The following is an 18,967-nucleotide window of genomic DNA, read 5'->3' as shown; positions in this document are numbered from 1 at the left end:
TAACAAAATATAGTGGCGGTGACCCTGTAGGGTTTCCAAGGCTAGGGATGAACAGAAGTGGTTTACCCTTGCCTACTGCTGTGCAGCAACCCTGGACTTCCTCAGTGGTCTCCCATCCAATCAGGGCCAACCCTGCTTAGCTTTAGGATTGGACTGTAAATATAGCTTGAATCTTTCAGAGTCATTCTGTTTAAGAACACAAGAGCCCTGCTGGGAACACAAGAGCCCATTCCTAGCAATGTGACCTACATATGTGATCCAGAGGATAGGGACTGGGCTGAGCTTAAATTATGATCTCTGCTTCCTTTATGGGCATGCTGCAGCCAAAGTTAAACCCCACTGATTTGCACAGGAGATATTTAAGTATGTGTTTGGTTTCTCCAGTAGAAGCAAACAGAACTTCTTGGGCTTAACTTTAGCATTTTCTGTGAACTATTTGTTATTTTCATGGATTCCCCTTCCATTCCCATACTTACCTGTCTCCTCAATACACTCAGTGATGTTAGAAGCTTCATTAACCTCATATGAAGCTTCCTCATGTTGAGAAACCTGCGCAAAAAATACTCAATTTCAGTATAAATCAATAATTTATCAGGATTTGTGCTACACGAATTTGTGGGCAGGGGTATACTTTATGTAGGCAATCGCCTGATCTCCACCCCAAGCCTACCATTGTTTTCTATGAACCAATTGAAATCTCATGCTCACAAGGAAGATTTAGACAAGACACTGGGTTGGACCCAGCAATGCGTGTGAGGAAAGGAGAAGGTACTTCATGTAGCTCCACTTGTGCAAGCAGTAGGGCGGTTACTACGTCACCCCTCGGTATAATTTTTAATGAAATGACAATATGAGTATGGAGCAATGGAATGTATGCATGATTTTGTCTCATTGGGTTCTGCAATTGTAATGGAAGAATCTTGCGAGATATGTTGTGCATGCAGAAAGGATCGTAGGGATACAACCACTTCCACTTAGCACAAGCAGACTACAGGAAGTATTTTGAGTGCTTGTGCAAGGACTGTTGTGCACATAGAAGCCTTCCATGGGTTGCCAGCTCCAGGCAGGGAAATACCTAGAGATTTTGGGGGTGGAGCCTGAGGAAGGAGGGGTTTGGGGAGGTGAGGGACTTCAATGGGGTAGAATGCCATAGAGTCCACCTTTCAAAGTGGCCATTTTCTCCAAGTGAACTTATTTCTATCACCTGGAGATCAGTTGTAAAAGCGGGAGATCTCCAGCCCCCACCTGGAGGTTGGCAACCCAAGACAGCAGTGATGATGCCCAGATAGGAAGGCAGGTAGCCAGCCAATCAGTTATCAGAGGTGTAGGTGGGGAAAGAAAATTCATCCCTTGGTGCCTTAATGTTTCCAAGCTATCATAGGTCTGGGAAATGTAGCCGTCAGTGTGCCTGTCTACTATTACGTGAAGACTAAATTCCTACAATGCATTGAGGTACAGAGCATCATGCAAACACTAGAAACAGTGTCTGAGATGCCCAGAGTGGTGGTTGAGGGGAGAAAAAATTGTTTTCCCTGCTGGCCACCTTCCTGCCTATCTGATTGCCACCATTAGTGCTGAAGGCCTGGCTAACAGCAGCAACTGATGTCATTAAGGTAAGTGTGAGAACAGGAGAAGGGAGAGGAGGAGGAAATGGAAGGTCAATGAATGAAGATATGGCATTTTGTTCATTCCCTCCCCCCTTTTGTTTTCATTGCTCAAATGGATGAAATCAGTTGGGCTCTGGGGTTTGGTCACTGGGTAACTGATAAATATTCTCAGTATTCACCACTGGATGACTGCAGTATCATCGGAGGCCTTGCGTGGGACATAACCCTCAGAGATCAAGCACCACAGGAAGAGTTTTGCATCTCCCAGCTTCGTCTCAACTACAGGGAATTTATTTATTTATTTATTTATTTAAATCCTTTCTCCTCTGCCTCTCCATATAAATATCTCCGAGGCAGTTTAACAGCGGTAATCTGTTTTGTCTGACAGTCTCTGAGTGGTGAGATATTACCGGTGCTCCTCCTAAGCAGACTTACGCCCTCCTATTGAAGCCAGAGGGCCATAACTCTGCTTAGGATGGCAGTGTAGTTAATGCACAAGCAGGTGTGAATTGAGTTTTTAGCAAACACCTGCTTGCCTCCAAATCAGAATGGCTGCCACAAGCATAGAATGCACATCGAAACTCTTCCAAACTCTTTACAGTGGCCTACTGATATAATTACTACTTGAATTTACCGTTTCTAACTGAATGGTTTCCACCTCAGTTGCTTTGGACGTCTCTTCATTTAGGCTGGTTTGTTTGCTATTGCTTGACATCTTGGCTTGACTTCTATTTGTCACCTTCTAAAGAGGAATTAAATAAACCATTAATTCTATGTTTGCACCTTTATGATAACTTGTAAAATTAAAAAAAAAACACCTTTGGTGTATAAGATCAAATATCCAGTTTTTTCTAGTAAATTGTAATTAAAAATATTATATAAACACACATGATCCTTGGTCTGTCAAGTTCAGTATTATCTACTCTAACTAGCAGCAGCTATACATTCAGAGGTGGGGACCTGCCCTAAAGCAAAATATAGTTGCAAAGTTATTGGCTGATACTGATCCAAATGTAACCCTTGCTGTGGCAAAACTTTTATCTATGTTTTTTTAATGATACCTCCTCTTAACTGTATTGTTTAGATATTGTATTTGTGTAGGTTTTGTTATATATGTATTATGGAATGCACTGAATTTGTTTTACTTATGACCTGTTGGTCCACAAGCATAAAGAATGGAATAAAGGAAAAGGAACTGGCAGCAGCTCTCCAGTCTCAGATATTATACCACTGAGCCACCACCGTCTCTCCACTTTTACCAGTTGTTGCAACATACACTGTAGTTTCCTTACTCCCCTACACCTACAAGATTTCTCTTACCAATGCTTGTTGAATAAGATACCATCATCATCATTTATTGAATACAGTCAATGACCAGCATAACAATTGCAGTAATACAATACAATTACCCCAACATTTATTGGGCTGTCTCTCGGGCCAACAATGATCTCCATATTCTGATGGCAATGTAAAGAACTTTGCCACTGTATACGAGACAGTGGCGTTCTTATCTGCGAGCAGAAAATTTGGTATTGAAGTGCTAACATATCTAAAAGAACTAGAATACTCATGAAACCTGGCCAAATTCCTCGGTCATCCAAGTTTCCAGTAAAAATTGCAAATCAATCCTGCAGATAAATTTGATAAAGGCACAGTCTATGCCTTTGTTGTGCCATCCTGCCACATTCCAGCACAGCAGGGATGGCTGTTTTCCATTCCTTATGAGTCAGTCATCAGATGGACAGGCTAGCAACTCATTCCTCTTGCAATTGACTGGGTGGTAATAGAGGGGCCCTGGGAAGATATTTCCATCAAATTTGCCTCATGAAGTTCTTGAGCCAGTGTTTCGGTTCCATGGATTTGGGGCTAGAGAACCCTTGTTGGTCTTAAATCTAGATCCAAGTCCATGATTATCAATGTCCTGTTTGGCTTTACCTGCATCTGGGAGTGCTCATGCAGGATATTTTCCTCACCCCTAAACAAGTTTGACTGTACTGTATGTGTCAGCAAATGTTTCGATGCTTCTAACCTTCAAGGCGTTGGTGAAGGATTGGCTTGGAGTGCCTTGAGTGCCATTGTCCCCTAATGGGTATAAAGTCAAATTAAAAACATCTAAAAGTTGAGCGTGCATCTTTTTCTGCTTGATTAGAAAGACATAAATATTCTTCCCTATTATCTAAAACGGAAGGTGGTTCCTTGTTTCCCTCCGTGGATGAGTTAGATAGTGTTTTGAATAAAACATCCTTATCTTCGGATGGTCTGGCAGACTGCCCAGGATATACTTCTGATTTATCCGTAGGTTCATCAGATGCAGGGTGATGTCTCGAAGGGGGCCGACTACCAATTGTTGTTCCCGTGCCTATCAAGGGAGCCTGTATAATGTTTTTAAAGACTCCAGAAATTAAAATATCATATCTTTTAGAAAGGTATGTGCACATGCTCATAAATTGTGAGGTGGTCTCCAGCTGTTGAAAGGTTAGAAGTACTCTTTTGGGAGAGGGGAGAATGACTGCAGCTGGATTGAAGTTCTTAGTAATTGGCTCAAAGATGTTCTGATCGAATTAAAGCTATACTAGAGGTTAGCATTGAGTTTAGACTCCCCAACAGATACTACTAGTGGTTTCCTTTGTAGAATTAAGGAGGACACATCATGCAATAAATTTATGTGGCTCCCTTGACCTTCTCAATTACTCTCTAGATAAGAACTCAGCTTTGTTTTCTTTACTACATTTTTTCCTTGAATCACTCCCTTATGTTGTCCATTTAAATCTCTGATATGTTCATCTAGTAGGTTTTTCATATAATCCATCTTTGTTTCCAATTTATTAAAACTTCCTAATAAAATCTGTATTGTCTCTGAGATTAGGACAGCTTCCTTAGATAAAATCTGTAAAGCTGAGCGAGTTTCCAAAGTGCTCCCCGAAATAAATGAAGCTCTCTAGTTAAATTGTTGCTGGTTCTTGCGACTTGGATTGGTAAAAAGAAATTCCTCTCCTGTATTATCACCTGGCAAGCAAACCGTATCATTCTCCAAAACAGAGAATCGATTAGTTTCTGAAATACCTTCTTGAGTTGTCTTGAGTTGAATAAGATACATATTATTAAAAGAAGCAGAATGCAAGAATTGACCTGGGTTTTAATGGAGGCTCTGCTGATTAAATCATCCCACTCCTGTCTATTCGCAAGCATCCGGACAGAATATATAGGAGAAATGTAAACTTTCCAGAGTTGAAGATGATTGGCTTTAAGTAACATGAGCAGAGTCTGGAAGTCCCAGATGGGTGGCAACCTCTGGGAGAAGAGGTACTGCCAGGTCCATTTTCCTTACAGGCAACTGGAGGGGAAGAGGAATACGCAGAACTGCACAGTAATGCCAGCAGGTGATAAGCTAGGCTTGTGATGACCTTCAGCAAACAGCATGATGGTGAGATGCAAGATCAGTTGCTGAGGCCATGTTGTCAGCACATAAACCTGAAATCATCATGGCATAATCTAGTCAGATTTAAAGCCCCCTTGATGTCATCATACAGATGCTTAATGTTGGTCGTTTATGCATGGCGGTTTTACCTGAGATTCGTTGCTCGCTGGACCCACACTTTCCTGTTAGGAATATATGCCCTAGCAGTCTCCAAACTCAAATCAAGTCCCCGCCCCTTTAAACCTGCTTATGTTGTAGAGCTTGGTGTGAGAGAAAAATACCCCCTAAACCCAATTGCTGCATAAAAAAGCATTTTAAGAACAGAAAGAAAAAAACCCCCAGAGCAATCTGAAAGAGGGTGGGAGAAATCCAAGCCTCTGTTTTAAAAAGCCTTTCTTCTGCTCAGAAAGACCTCCAAGGAAGCAGGAAGCATTTGAATCCCCACCTCTTTACACACTGCTTTGTAATTGGCTGTGAGATAAACCAAGCTTGTGTGTCCAATGCTTTGCCTTATGCAGGGGGATTACACCCAGGCTGAGCTCAGGAGAGAGGGAAGAATCAGGTTATCAAAGGAATGGGAAGTCCCAGGATTTGTGAGGACTGGCAGTGAGGTCATCTCTAATGGACGGAAAACTCATGCATAACTCCAAGAAACAACTGAGACAGACTGGGGGCAAACCTGAATGAAAGTACCAATGTATAAATGACCATTGTGATCCTAGGCAGAGCTACACCAAGGGTGTAACAATTTTATTTATTTATTTAATTCATTTATACCCTGTCTTTCTACCCAGTGGGGACCCAAAGCGGTATACACCATTCTCCTCTCCTTCATTTTATACTCACAACAACTCTGTGAGGGAGGTTTAGGCGAAGAGAGCATGACTGGCCCAAGGCCACCCAGGGAGCTTCCATGGCATGAGTGGGGATTCGAACCTGGACAGATACTAGTCCAAAACTGTTAACCACTACACCCCGCTGGCCTCTAACTACTTAGGGTTGCACTGTATTTCCCTATGTGGAGATCAGAGGACATCACTTTAAATGGATAATAGTAGTCGTAAGACTTTGAGAATGTTCTTCGGTAAGAGACTGCAATATTTCCCAAATCTAAAATACCACAATTATATTAGCAGACTTGACATGAAAGATGACTGTCACACCTATAGAGAAGTTGTAACATCCCTCATAATGGCAAGCCAAGAGTGTCAACTGCACATTACGTTGGCACTCTTGGTTTGCTACTATGTGGGATGATGCAACTTTTCTATAGGTATAACAACCACTTTTCACATATTGCATCAACTTCCATCCTCCCACTGCCTAATATGTGACAGGAATGGGGATTACTTGACATATTTTGCTTCCTGAATATACACACCATAGAACTATGCTTCATTCTAACCTGGCTTACAAAGGTAAATTTTTTTTTCCTAAAAAGGTTCCCTCTTAATATGTCTGTTTATAAGTTTTCAATTAATATTTTTTATCATTATGTCTTAGCTATTTGAACCATGAACAGCGATAATCTGAAAAAAAAGTTTTTTAATGGTTTTAATTTATTCCAATAGAAGCAAGACTTATCCAGTTAATGACCTGGTCCTACTTCTTATGTGTGTGAGTAATATAGATTAACAATTCTGGAAATTATACTTTTAAATTTTATAAGTGACTCATACAGTAATTAACCCAAATTATCCGTTTTTCCCTTCCCCCTTATTTTCTCTCTCTCTCTCTCTCTCCACTACCCAAGGTTTTAAAGATTAGGTTAAATATGTTGCATTTTGCATTTTGAATAATTTTACTTTATGGTGTGTATTTTAATTAATTTGTACCACTGCAGCCGAAAAGCATTTGGTTTCAAAGGAATTTTTATTTATTATTTGTAATGCATTAAAGCTTTGATAATTTAACATATTGTAACCCATTAGAATTTATCCTGTTATTAGGCTTTCCCCCACCCCCTTCCTCTTTGGTTACCTTGTAGTAGTAGTAACAGAACGAAACAGCAACTAGGATGGATAAAGGGGAAGAGCCAGCAGTAGACACATGAACACATGAACACACGAAGCTGCCTTATACTGAATCAGACCATCAAGGTCTGACTTCTGGAAGATGGCAGATGGAGGGTGTAGGCTGCTCCGTCTTCAGAGGTGTTAGCTGATTTGTGAGATTTTATATGATTCATGATTCAAGGAGACCATCGTCCATCAAAGTCAGTATTGTCTACTGAGACCGGCAGCGGCTCTCCAGGGTCAGGCAGAGGTCTTTCACATCATCTACTTGCCTAGCCCCTTTAACAGGAGATGCCAGGGATTGAACCTGGGACCTTCTGTATGCCAAGCAGATGCTCTACCACTGAGCCAGAATGCAGAATGTCCTAGGTTCAATACCCAGTATTTCCAGTTAAAAGGATCAGATAGTAGGTGATATGAAATACCTTCCCATGAGACCTGAAGAGCTGCTGCCAGTCAGAGCAAACAATAGCAATATTAATAGACCAATGCTGACTCAGTATAAGACAGCTTTATGTAGTCAGGTATGTGGAAGAAAAGAGCCCTGTGGCGCAGAGTGGCAAGCTGCAGTACTGCAGTCAAAAGCTATGCTCATGACCTGAGGTCGATCCCAACGGAAGTCGGTTTCAGGTAGCCGGCTCAAGGTCGACTCAGCCTTCCATCCTTCTGAGGTCGGTGAAATGAGTACGCAGCTTGCTGGGGGTAAAGGGGAGATGACTGGGGAAGGCACTGGCAAACCACGCCGTAAACAAAAGTCTGCCTAGGAAACGTCGGGATGTGACGTCACCCCATGTGTCAGGAATGACCTGGTGCTTGCACAGGGGACCTTTACCTTATGTGGAAGAAGTCGCAAGTGTAGCCAATGGGGGTAGCAGCAGCTGGAAGAATGGATGGAATTATTTATACATGTCTTTTTCATAAAAGTAATTGTTGTGGAGATGCTGTTGCAGAGTAAGTTTCACATAAAAATAGTGTGCCGAAGAAAGCAAATGCAGAAAAATCAATGCATGTCCCACAGGTAAGAATGGATGTTAACAAGTGCTGAAGATTGATTTTTTACATACAGAATTCTCTGCAGTAGAAAACAGTTGAAGGGAATTGGAAAGTGCTTGGTCAAGGAGTCTGGGACAGCATCGTAAATTGTCACCTCAAACTCCATGTGGGAGTTCTATCATCCTTAAATTGCTTTTCTTAATTATGGTTCCATCATTTAGACAGTTTAATGCACAATTATAGCTAACAAAGGTTAAATCTGGCCACTGTTAGTTTTTTTGTCTGCAGTGGACTATTTGCATAGCTTGCTATAAAGTGAAGGGAACTAACTGTGAGTGTTTTGAGGATTCTACAAGCATGAGATAGGCAATGTGTACTGGGGCATACCAGATCAGTTCGCTAGGTGCACAGAGCTGGTTGCCATGTCCCCCCTTGCAATCTCCAGGAGGTTTTAAGGGACGGGGTTGGGGGTGGCTGCATGTGCACGCAGCCTCACGCATGCGATGATGTCACTTCTGGGTTTACTTCCAGAAGTGCCGCATCACCACAGCTGCTTTGGCACTCAAATTTTGGGGGTTTGAGGGTTAAAGCAGCCACAGCGATGCGGCGTTTCTGGGGATAAACTTGGAAGTGATGTCATTGTGTGAGCGCAGCTGTGCATACACACGATTGCCCCTCCAAAGCAGTTGGGTAGATTTGGCCAGCAATTGCCTGCTGAAAGTATCCACCTGACAACCCTAGGCTAGTCACAGTTCTCTCAATACTCTCTCAGCCTCACCTACCTCACATGGTGTCTGTTGTGGAGAGAGAAAGCAAGGTAATTGTAAGCCAGTTTGAGACTCCTTAAAAGTAGAGAAAATCGTGGTATATAAAAAAACTTCTTCTTCTTCTTCTTCTTCTTCTATTACTAGGGATCAGCTTGCTCTTAATATTCTTATTAAGTAAAACCCTCATTCCTCCCTAACCTACACTTTGTTTTCTGGAACACCAATGTCCTTACACATTGACATTGCTAGTGTTTGGCACTTAGGCCAAAACATTTGCCTATCCCTAATAAAAAATCTCTCTTTTTTACAATATGCCTTATCTTATGCACAGAGAATAAATAATGGATAGCCCACAGATGGTTACTACTTTAATGTGCTTTCTCTGTTGCTATTGTTAAGCCAAGTGTTTTGTATGCAGCAAACTGCTATATCTGTAAAACACTGAAAATTTAAGGCCCACTAGCCCAAGTAATTTCATTAGATCAAATAAATAAGAATCTCCTTTATGAGAAAAAGGGTATCCAGATATAAATCTGCATATTAGGAGACTAACCTAGGGGAAAGTTTAGCCAATTTGATTCCTTAATGAAAGGAACTTTACTACAGCTGTATCACTCGGACGTGTTCATAAGTAACCCATCAGTTTTAGAGCCCCCAAGCAACGCTACCTAAATACAATCTCTTGCATAAAACTTTCCATGTTTTGAACAAAGGTCTCATGTACACTTAACGTTATAAATTCTGGGCACTGCAGGGTAATTTGAATTCCTCCTGGCTCATTAGCTGCAAGGTCTACCTGTTTGCCAGGGCTTTTGTGGGGGTTTGAATAGCAGGCATCTTTTAAGGTGGGGAGAGGGGGGATTTTTGGCTTGTTATTTTATCTTTGGTTTTAGCTGGGGATGTTTTAACTATTATTGCATGCCACCTTGAGCCAAGAGGAAAGGCATGATATAAATGTTTTACATAAGAACACAAGAAAGTCCAGCAGTCTGTTCACACAGTGGCCAATTAGGTGCCTCTATAAAAATATGTTGAGAATGCATATGTGGGCATGCTCAAAAGCTTTGTACCAGAGACTCGGAAACATAAGGTAGGCCTCTTGGCTGTTGTTTCTCTTTTTCTCACTCTCACTTGTGATTTAAGACCAGCTACATGTGGGAATAATGGGAAGAAGGTATTAAGTACTTGGCTACACCCATACATATAACATGACGTGTCAATTGACTTTATTTGACACCAAAAGATTAAGTTACCAGTAAAACTGCTTACAGTCAACTAGGCTTAGCTAGGCTTACCAATTGCCCACTCCCAGTTCTAGTTTCCCATCCTTGAGAAACTGAGAAGTGGGAGCAAAAAGGTATTCCAAAGCAACACTCCAGGAATTACTCCTAGCTAGCATGGTGGAGTGGTTAGGAGTGGTGGACTCTAATCTGGAGAACCGAGTTTGATTCCCCACTCCTCCACATGAGCAGCGGATGCTAATCTGTTGAACCGGGTTGGTTTCCCCACTCCTACACATGAATCCTGCTGGGTGACCTTGGGCTAGTCACAGTTCTCTCTGAACTCTCTCAGCCCCACCTACCTCACAAGGTGTCTGTTGTGGGGAGGGGAAGGGAAGGAGATTGTAAACCAGTTTGATTCTCCTTAAAAGGTAGAGAAAGTCTTCTGTAGTAGAGTTGTTAACCCTAGCTGGCACCCCCAGCAGGAGAGTTTGGGGGAGGAAGTGACAAGCAATTTGTTAGGGTACATTGTTAATTCCAGCGTTAAAACTGGAAGTGATGCCATTGCACTGAGGTGATGCTCTAGGATTCAGCCAAAACCCTCAGAGAGTCGCCTTGACATGATGATGTCACTTGTGGTTCAGCACCAGACAATGTGTGTTGCCATGGCACCAAATTGCACCCATTTTTCACCTGCCGCCCAGCACTATAGCAGAGACCTGGGAGTCCTACACTCTATGGTCTTTACCCACCCCCCAAACGTGCTAGTATTTGCCTAGGAAGTGTTGGGAATCCTAGGCCTACAGCACACTGCTAACTACAGCCACCAAAGCTAGCATTCTGAGGCCAGGGCAGAAAAACAGGAGGTATGCTTAAAGGTGCAGTAACACCATTTATAGGACTGTTCAGGGAAACTCACATATGACAAGGTTGACAATAATGGAGGAGCTCCCAAGCTTTGCAGAATTTCTTTGGGGGGTCGGGACTTTTTGCAGAGGATTCTTTCCCCTCCCTTCTCCCAAAAGGCTCAGTCAATTCCAAGGAGGGGAGAGGGTGTGGCTCAGTGGAAGACTGCATGCTTTGCATGCAGAAGGTCCCAGGTTCAATTCCTGGCATCTCCAGTTAAAATGACCAGGGACTAGGTAATGTGAAATATCTCTGCCTGAGACCATGGAGAGCTGCTGCCAGTCGGAGTAGGCAATATTGACCTTTGTGGAATTATGGTCTGATTCAGTATAAGGCATATTCGTGTGTGTGATCAAATTGAGAAAGATAGTTCACCTATTTTATTGGATTTGCAACCCAGTCACCCGCATACTTAATCAGAAATAAGCCTCATCAAGCACAAACATTCCTTCAAAATTGCTGACAAGTTTATCAGGAAGATAATAAAAGTACTGCTGTCATTAACCATCTGCATCTAAGCATAATTCAAAATTATAGTTATTATCTTTGAGGCCCTAAATTGTCTGGGACGAGGGTAGTTAAGGACTACTTGCTCCCGTTAATTAAGATCTTCTATTGCAGCCATGCTCTGTGTATTCCCCATTTTCAGAGCTGAGGTGCAGGAGCTCAGTAGAAGACCCCAAAAGACACAGGGCACCTAGCCCCCTGAGGTTTTGGTATCAGATGAAAACATTTAGTTTATGTAGGAGTTTACTTGATCTGCTTATGTTGCCTGGTTGTAGGGTTGTTGTATCCCCCTGGTTCAAAAGATGGGATATAAATAGTTAAATATATAGCCTATGGGAGCTCATGCTCTGTATATAAAACTATCAGCTAGTCTTAAATGTGCAGCTGGATTTCCTTGATACTGTTTTCTGTAAAGACAGCCACGCTTAAATAGTTCTGTGTAAAAACATACGAGCTATTAGACTGAAAAGCACGGCTAATCACCAACTCATTTACGAACCACATTTGTCATCAATGTTGTTTAGCTTGAGGACAGTATCCTTTGCTCAGCCTCCGTGTCTGTCCGTCCATCTATCCATCCATCCATCTTAGTTTGCCTTTGTACAGCCCTGGTAAAAACCTGCCAATCCTTTGCAAGCAAAAGCTTAAATAGAATGGATGATCTTTGCACGTTAGTGACCAATACTTGTAATCACATTCTTCAGAGAGATGTGCGGCTCGCAATCTCTGAAGAGAGTGATGATCATATTCTTCAGCAGTGACCCAGGTGCACTTCCCTGGTTTTACTAGCAGTAATCCATTTTCTCAGGCTTTCTTGGGCCTTTATGATGAGCCAAACTTCATATCGGTTGATGCTCTTTGTTATGGCTTTAGTCTATAAGAATCCAGCTTGTATTACCTTTATCCCTTTCCGTGAAGAGGGATGGATGCTCTTTTGTCTGACAGTGTTTGTGTTTGACAGCTAGGTTTATACGGTATTGACTGATTGGTCTGCTTACGCTTCAGAATCAATTTAGGGGTTGTATCCGAGACTGTTTTTTTCAAGAACAGAAGAAGCTCTTTCCCATTTCAAGCAAAATAACGGCACAGTTCTGCTTTGTTTGTTTGTTTTCTTCATGGAAAGATACAGGACTTGGTGACCCCGGTATGCCATAGTCAGTTGAATGCACGCACAAGCAGCGGGGACTATCACTGCTAATTTGGGATTTGGCCACCCACCTTCTCAATAGGGTTGCCAGCTCCGGGCTGGGAAATACCTGGAGATTTGGGGGCAGAGCCTGAGGAGAGTGGGGTTTGGGGAGGGGAGGGACTTCAATGCCGTAGAGTCTAATTGCCAAAGCAGCCATTTTCTCCAGGTGAACTGATCTCCGTCAGCTGAAGATCAGTTGTAGTAGCAGGAGATCTCCAGCTAGTACCTGGAGGTTGGCAAGCCTATTCTCTAAAGATATGATCGGCACTATCAAAGCTCACACTGCCAATCATGTATGCAGGCCAGGAACAGGAACCTGTATTATTCGTGCACTGTCCAGCAATTGGAATGACATGCATAGTATGTGTAAACCCTGATCTCTAAGAGCTGTAATCCTATGGATACTAATGTGGGAGTTTGCCCCACTGAACACAATGGGCGAAAACACATGGTCACTTTAGCCTCCTTTATTCCTTGTTTCAGCCAGGATTGAACGCATGTGTTTCACTGACAGGCGTTTAATCCTGGCTGAATCCTGGCTGAAACAGGGAATAAAGAAGGCTAAAGCGACCATGTGTTTTCGCCCACAGTCAGCATGTACAGAATTGGGCAGTTTATGGGTATAACTTCCATCAAAGGCAACTGTGCACACAGCATTATGTGCACCTAAGGAACCAACTGTTAGGGCTGTAATCCTGTGCATATTAACTTGGACATCTGCTCTATTGAACAAAGAGTAAAGATGCACTGATTCGGGATGGTCTTTCGTGTCCAGGTGCGTCCAGGTTAATATGATTTAATTTGCATGTAAATTATTATATTTCAGGAGCAGAAGTACATATTGAGCTAATGATTGAAGATAACAGCTTATATTCTCTTTGTTTTTTTTTTAAATTGGTGCTTGAATTAGTGGCTTTAAAAAATTGTTTTAAAATTATTTGTGCGGAGGAGATAAATTGACAGTAATGTTTGCCAACTGCTGTTTCCAAGTCACTTGGCATTTCAGGATCAGTCCCACCCCCTTTCTGAAGCCCTCTATAGGGCAGGTTGCTCTGCGACTGCAGCAGAGAGTCCTTAGCCATCAGCTGTTTCCCCTCTTCTACTGGTCCTAAGCAACACTAAAGTGGGAGAATCATTCTATTGTACATTGATGGTTTTTGTCAACAACATGACTGGGTGCCTTGGCTGAATCTGTTTTTACTGTTTGGTTGGTCCTTTTCCATATGCCATTAATCCATCTCACCTGCTGAAGCCAGTGAGTGATGTTTTGTTGAATCCGGGCGCTGTTGTGTCCAGTTTTCATTGAGTGTCTAATTTGATTTCTGTCCATCTATTTTCTTTCTTTGCACTCTATCAAACTGCCATTCAATTCTTAAGAAGGTGATGGTCCCATCTAATTTTTTCTCTGAGACTTGGATCTTACCATTGGATTCTAGCATCTCTTCTCTTGGGCTTTTTATCTTTCTCTCGTTAACTTTGTTTCATGGTTTGGGGAAAGGGGGATAGAGCTCCTCCTCCCTTTGCCATGTTGACTGTTCTTTGATCCTCTAGATCATGATCTCTTGCTTTTTAGTATTATTATTCTGCTCATTTGTTTTGTCCTCATTTTCTTCTGTCTGTGATTTATGGTCCCCTTGGTCCCATGAACAATGGATTTCTTTCTTGCTGCATTATTCTCATGCTTTTATTATTACTTCAATATTCAGATTGATCAGTTGGATTATTGGAAGGTTCAGTTTTCTGGATTCCTTCCCCCCAGCTTTACTACTCACTCTGCAGGTTATGCTTTGGATATGAAACATTTTTGTTGTTTAAAAGGTAAACGTAAAGGTCCCCTATGTAAGCATCAGGTCATTCCTGACCCATGGGGTGATGTCACATCCTGACGTTTCCTAGGCACTTTGTTTACGGGCAGACTAGGCAGACTTTGCCAGTGCCTTCCCCAGTCATCTTCCCTTTACCCCCAGCAAGCTGGGGACTCATTTTACCAACCTTGGAAGGATGGAAGGCTGAGTCAGCCTTGAGCCGGCTACCTGAAACCAACTTCCGTCGGGATTGAACTCAGGTCGTGAGCAGAGCTTGGACTGCAGTACTGCAGCTTACCACTCTGTGCCACAGGGCTCATTTTTTGTTGTTTACCTCTTGGTTTTATTAATTCTTTTTCACTGTTGAATCACTACTTGTCTCTGCTGCATTTTACATTGTGCAATCTCTTTAGGAATTTTCTTCCTTTTTTCTCAATTATCTCCTTTACTTTCCTATTCCATTCCCCTCAACTTCACGCTGGCCTTTCCCACATGCATCGCTTACCGCGGGGTTTCCACATGGTCGATCTGCAAGGCTTGGAAATCGCATTCCACGATTTTTGTCCGCACGCCTCCCTTTGCAACGTTGCTTTCTGCTTTCCAAAATCAGTTTTATCCTGTCTGCACTTTTCCCTAAAAGCAATGTTTTCTGGTGGGGAGCGTCACGTGATTTGTGACATTGTGGATGACTGCGCTGGACTCTCCCCCCAATTCCTTCTAATTTTTATGTGTTTTTGCACATGCGCTCTAGCACTGATGTGCACCACCATCCAAAAGGGAAACACACATTTCTCATCCACAATTATATACAGTTTGAAAAGTCTGCACTCAGAATGGATGCCCAAACCAAAGCACAATCCACCATTAAGCACAACTGCACCCCCCCCCAAACAACAAGTAGCATTCATGCTGCATTTGATCCAGCATTTGATCGCTAATCTACTCATTAAAAAAAAAAATTGGGGGGGAATCATTTTCTGTTTCGCTTGGAGGGTTTTACCAAGCCCTTTTCTCTTCAGGCTTTCCCAGCGTGTAATGGGAAGCTCAGGGTAGCAGAGCCTAGGGCAGTGATTACAACAGTCAGTTGTAATCCCGGGAGATTCCCAGGTCCCAACTGGAGGTTGGCAATCCTGTGTGTGTGTGTGTGTGTGTGTGTGTGTGTGTGTGTGTGTGTGTGTGAAGTGCCTATGAATCAAAGTCCTCCAAAAAGTCCTATCTTTGGCAATCGTACCAGGGGAGGAATCCCTGCCGTGTTACCTCAGGATCGCCCACTTACTGCAGCCTCGGGGAAGTTGGCCGGGCCCGTGCAAGCAGCAATTCTAGGTGAGAAGCAAGGGCGGAGTTGACCCAGCAGGATTCCTCCTCCGATACTATGATTAACATGGCTACCCCTCTCCAATTTTTATATGTAATTTCTCCTCCTTCAGAATCCTGATATTTTCCTTTGAATTGTTTTCAGTCCACAATTCCTTTCCATTTGCCATGGATAGATTTGTAACTAGAAAGAGGAAAGTCCTTTCTGATGCTGAAGATTCCTCTTGAACATAAAATCCTAGGTGGCATAACTGTGGGGCTTTGTGAGGAGGTCATTGCTGTGGGCACTGTTCTGAATTGCCTCAAAATGTGCTTGTACTCACTTATAGGATATGAGTTTGGAATGAGAAGAAGAAAATTGCTACTACTCTGAACTCTGTACATTGCTCAGAAATTGAGTGCACAGCAACGGTTTTGTATTCTGCCCTGGCTCAAAAAGACTTCAACCATGCACTTACCAAATGAAGGCATCTGTGATGCCATAATTGAGTAAATTTCAGTACAAAGTCACCCTTATGAATAAGGCAGAAACAAGACTCCTGTAAATAAACGTCCAAGAAGCCTACAGTCTTCTTCACCCTGAGTTTGCAGTTGCTTCATTTTTGTCTGCTCTCAAGTCTGCTAAACAATCTTCCTTTTCCAGCATTGATTCCTTCTCATTGTTTTTCTTGCCATCTCCCTTTTTCTCATTACATCTTCTACTCCTTCGTTCCCCCAACACTTGACTGGTTTCTACTCAGTCATTTTTCACGATACATCAGTTACTGTTCATTTCTCTGTTTCTGTTACTCAATAGTCTCTAGATTTATTTTTTTCTGTCTCTCTTTCTCCCCTCCCCCTTCTGAACATTCCCCTCCTTGTTTCTCTCTCTTCTTTCCATACCATTTCTTTGGATGGCCTTTTCATTCTTCTACTTCCATCCAAAAATACTTTTTTTAAAAATATTTATTCAGAAAATGTCTCTCCAGAGACCTGCCTAAGGAGGCCAGCAAAGTAAAACTAAACAATAAATAAAACAATGAAATCATAACAACGACATAAGAAATTATGAATAATTTAAAAAGATAAAGGTAAAGGTCCCCTGTGCAAGCACTGGATCATTACTGACCCACGGGGTGGCGTCATATCACAGCATTTACTAGGCAGACTATGTTTGCGGGGTGGTTTGCCAGTGCCTTCCCCAGTCATCTTCCTTTTACCCCCAGCAAGCTGGGTACTCATTTTACCAACCTCAGAAGGATGGAAGGCTGAGTCAACCTTGAGCCGGCTACCTGAAACCAACTTCCGTTGGGATCGAACTCAGGTCGTGAGCAGAGCTTGCACTGCAGTATTGCAGCTTACCACTCTGCGCCACGGAGCTCCTCAATAATTAAGAAATCATAAAAACAAGCCAGGGGCATAAAAGCAGCGCAAAACCAGCAGCCTAAAATGGAATTCATAAACAGTACTCAGGCTAGAAGCAGACCGTAAAAAACAGCTTTAAAAGATGGAACCCCTCAGTTAAAAACTGGGATCAAAAGAAATATTTTGGTCCTGAATGACAGTAAGGTAGGTTCCAGGTGAGCCTTAAGGCAGGGGACATTCCGAATATGAGGGGCCACTATGGAAAAAGCCCTGGATCTAGTCATCATCCATTGGCAAGGGAACAGAAAACAGGCCTTGGGGAAAGATCTTAACTGGTGGGGCTGGACGATACAGAAGGAGGCATATATTCTATTTCATAATATATTCTACTTCTGTTGTTGTTTCTTTTCCTTGTATTCATTTGGGAGAGAGGAAGTGAGCAAGTCATACTTTGTGGGTAGAAATGGTTCTGCCAATGGAAATGCTTTGCTGAATCCAAGCCTATGTTTACCATTCAACAACAACAACCTGCCTTTTTAAATTAATTTGTCTGGGTGTCTGTATTCTGTTCTCTTCTTGATCTATTCTCTTTTTTTCATTATGTCGGAACATTTTATTCCTTGTGAAATCATGGTTTTCCTGGTTGGCATTCTGCCTTTTTTTTATCATCTTATCTTGCTAAATATATTTATTGTGCTTCTGACACCAGTTTGTCTATCGCTCTCCGCCCCCCCCCCCCATTTCCAGCCGATCGGGGTTCCTCAAAGTTCTGTTCTTGGCCTTTACTTCTCAGTCGTAACAACCAACTTGCATATTTTCCATTCAATCTTTTGGCATTCATTATTATCTGATGATATTCAGTTATTCTCTGATCTGTCATCTTCTTCTTTTGTTGATCTTTCATCTGGTCTTCTTGCTCTTTTTTCCCCCTCATGGCTGCCTGCTTGATTTTTGAAGTTAAATATTTCAAAGAAAGAATTTCTTATTTCCCCCCAGTCTCTTCTCTTCCCGTTCCGTCTGTTTCTTTGTCTAGTGCTGATGTTATCATTTCTCCTTTTCCTCAAGCTAACAATCCTAGTATTATTTTTGATGCTTTTTTCTTTTTTCTTCTGAGATTTCATCATCAAAGTCATTTTCAGTTGTCAGCTAAAATTCACGCTTTTTAATGTTGATTCTGCTCATACGTTGGCTTGTTCTCTTATTTTGTACCAACATGTTGGATTATTGTGAAAATGTTTTTGCTTGGCCTCTCGATTTCCACGTTGAGACTCTGGTTTCTCTTTGGGATCCTATCGCATGCTTTTCTTTTTTCTTGCATCTGTTCCTGGGAAAGTCAGATCTAGCCACAGTGATCCAAGCCTTAGTTACAACTAGACAAGACTACTGCAAAGCACTCTGCTAGGGGCTACCCTTGAAGAGTGTTTGGAAGTTGCAGCTGTGGCAGAATGCTGTGGCTAGACTGCTGGTTGGGGTCAGTTATTGGGAGCAGGAGACCCCAAGACTACAGCAATTATTCTGGCTATCGATCCACTCCTGAGCCCAATAAAAGGTGTTTTTTACCTTTAAAGCCCTGCATGGCTTGGGACCAGGTCATCTGAAGGACCGCCTTCTCCCATGGGTTCCTGCCTGGGAATTACCATCAAAGGCACAGTGCCTCTTGACTGTCCCATCATTCAAAGAAGATAGTGAGGTGGGTACACGAGAGAGGACTTTTCAGTGATTATGGAACATACTCATCAGGGAGGTGCACCTGGCTCCCTCGGTTTTGATCTTTAGGAGGAAGCTGAAGATGGTTTCATTTAGGCCTGCGTTTGAATAAAGCAGTCCTAAGTTGTGGTTTTAAATTTTGGTTTTATGTATTTTTATGTGCTCTGTTTTATGC

General features: G+C 42.3%; 1 protein-coding gene across 1 annotated transcript in view; it reads right to left on the bottom strand.

The window, feature by feature from the left end:
• Positions 1 to 18,967, bottom strand: part of XIRP2 (xin actin binding repeat containing 2) — a 172,407-nt gene that overhangs the window by 20,071 nt on the left and 133,369 nt on the right. Inside the window, exons 5-6 of the mRNA XM_056861183.1 lie at positions 2,242 to 2,349; positions 477 to 549 (exon numbers count right to left, since the gene is read on the bottom strand). Coding sequence (XP_056717161.1) covers positions 477 to 549; positions 2,242 to 2,349 — 181 coding nt within the window. The remainder of the gene's footprint in view (positions 1 to 476; positions 550 to 2,241; positions 2,350 to 18,967) is intronic.

This window comes from Euleptes europaea, chromosome 15, assembly GCF_029931775.1.
Source record: "Euleptes europaea isolate rEulEur1 chromosome 15, rEulEur1.hap1, whole genome shotgun sequence".
Taxonomy (NCBI): domain Eukaryota; kingdom Metazoa; phylum Chordata; class Lepidosauria; order Squamata; family Sphaerodactylidae; genus Euleptes; species Euleptes europaea.
Note: the sequence above shows the minus strand (reverse complement) of the source record. Positions and strands in the feature narration are given on the sequence as shown.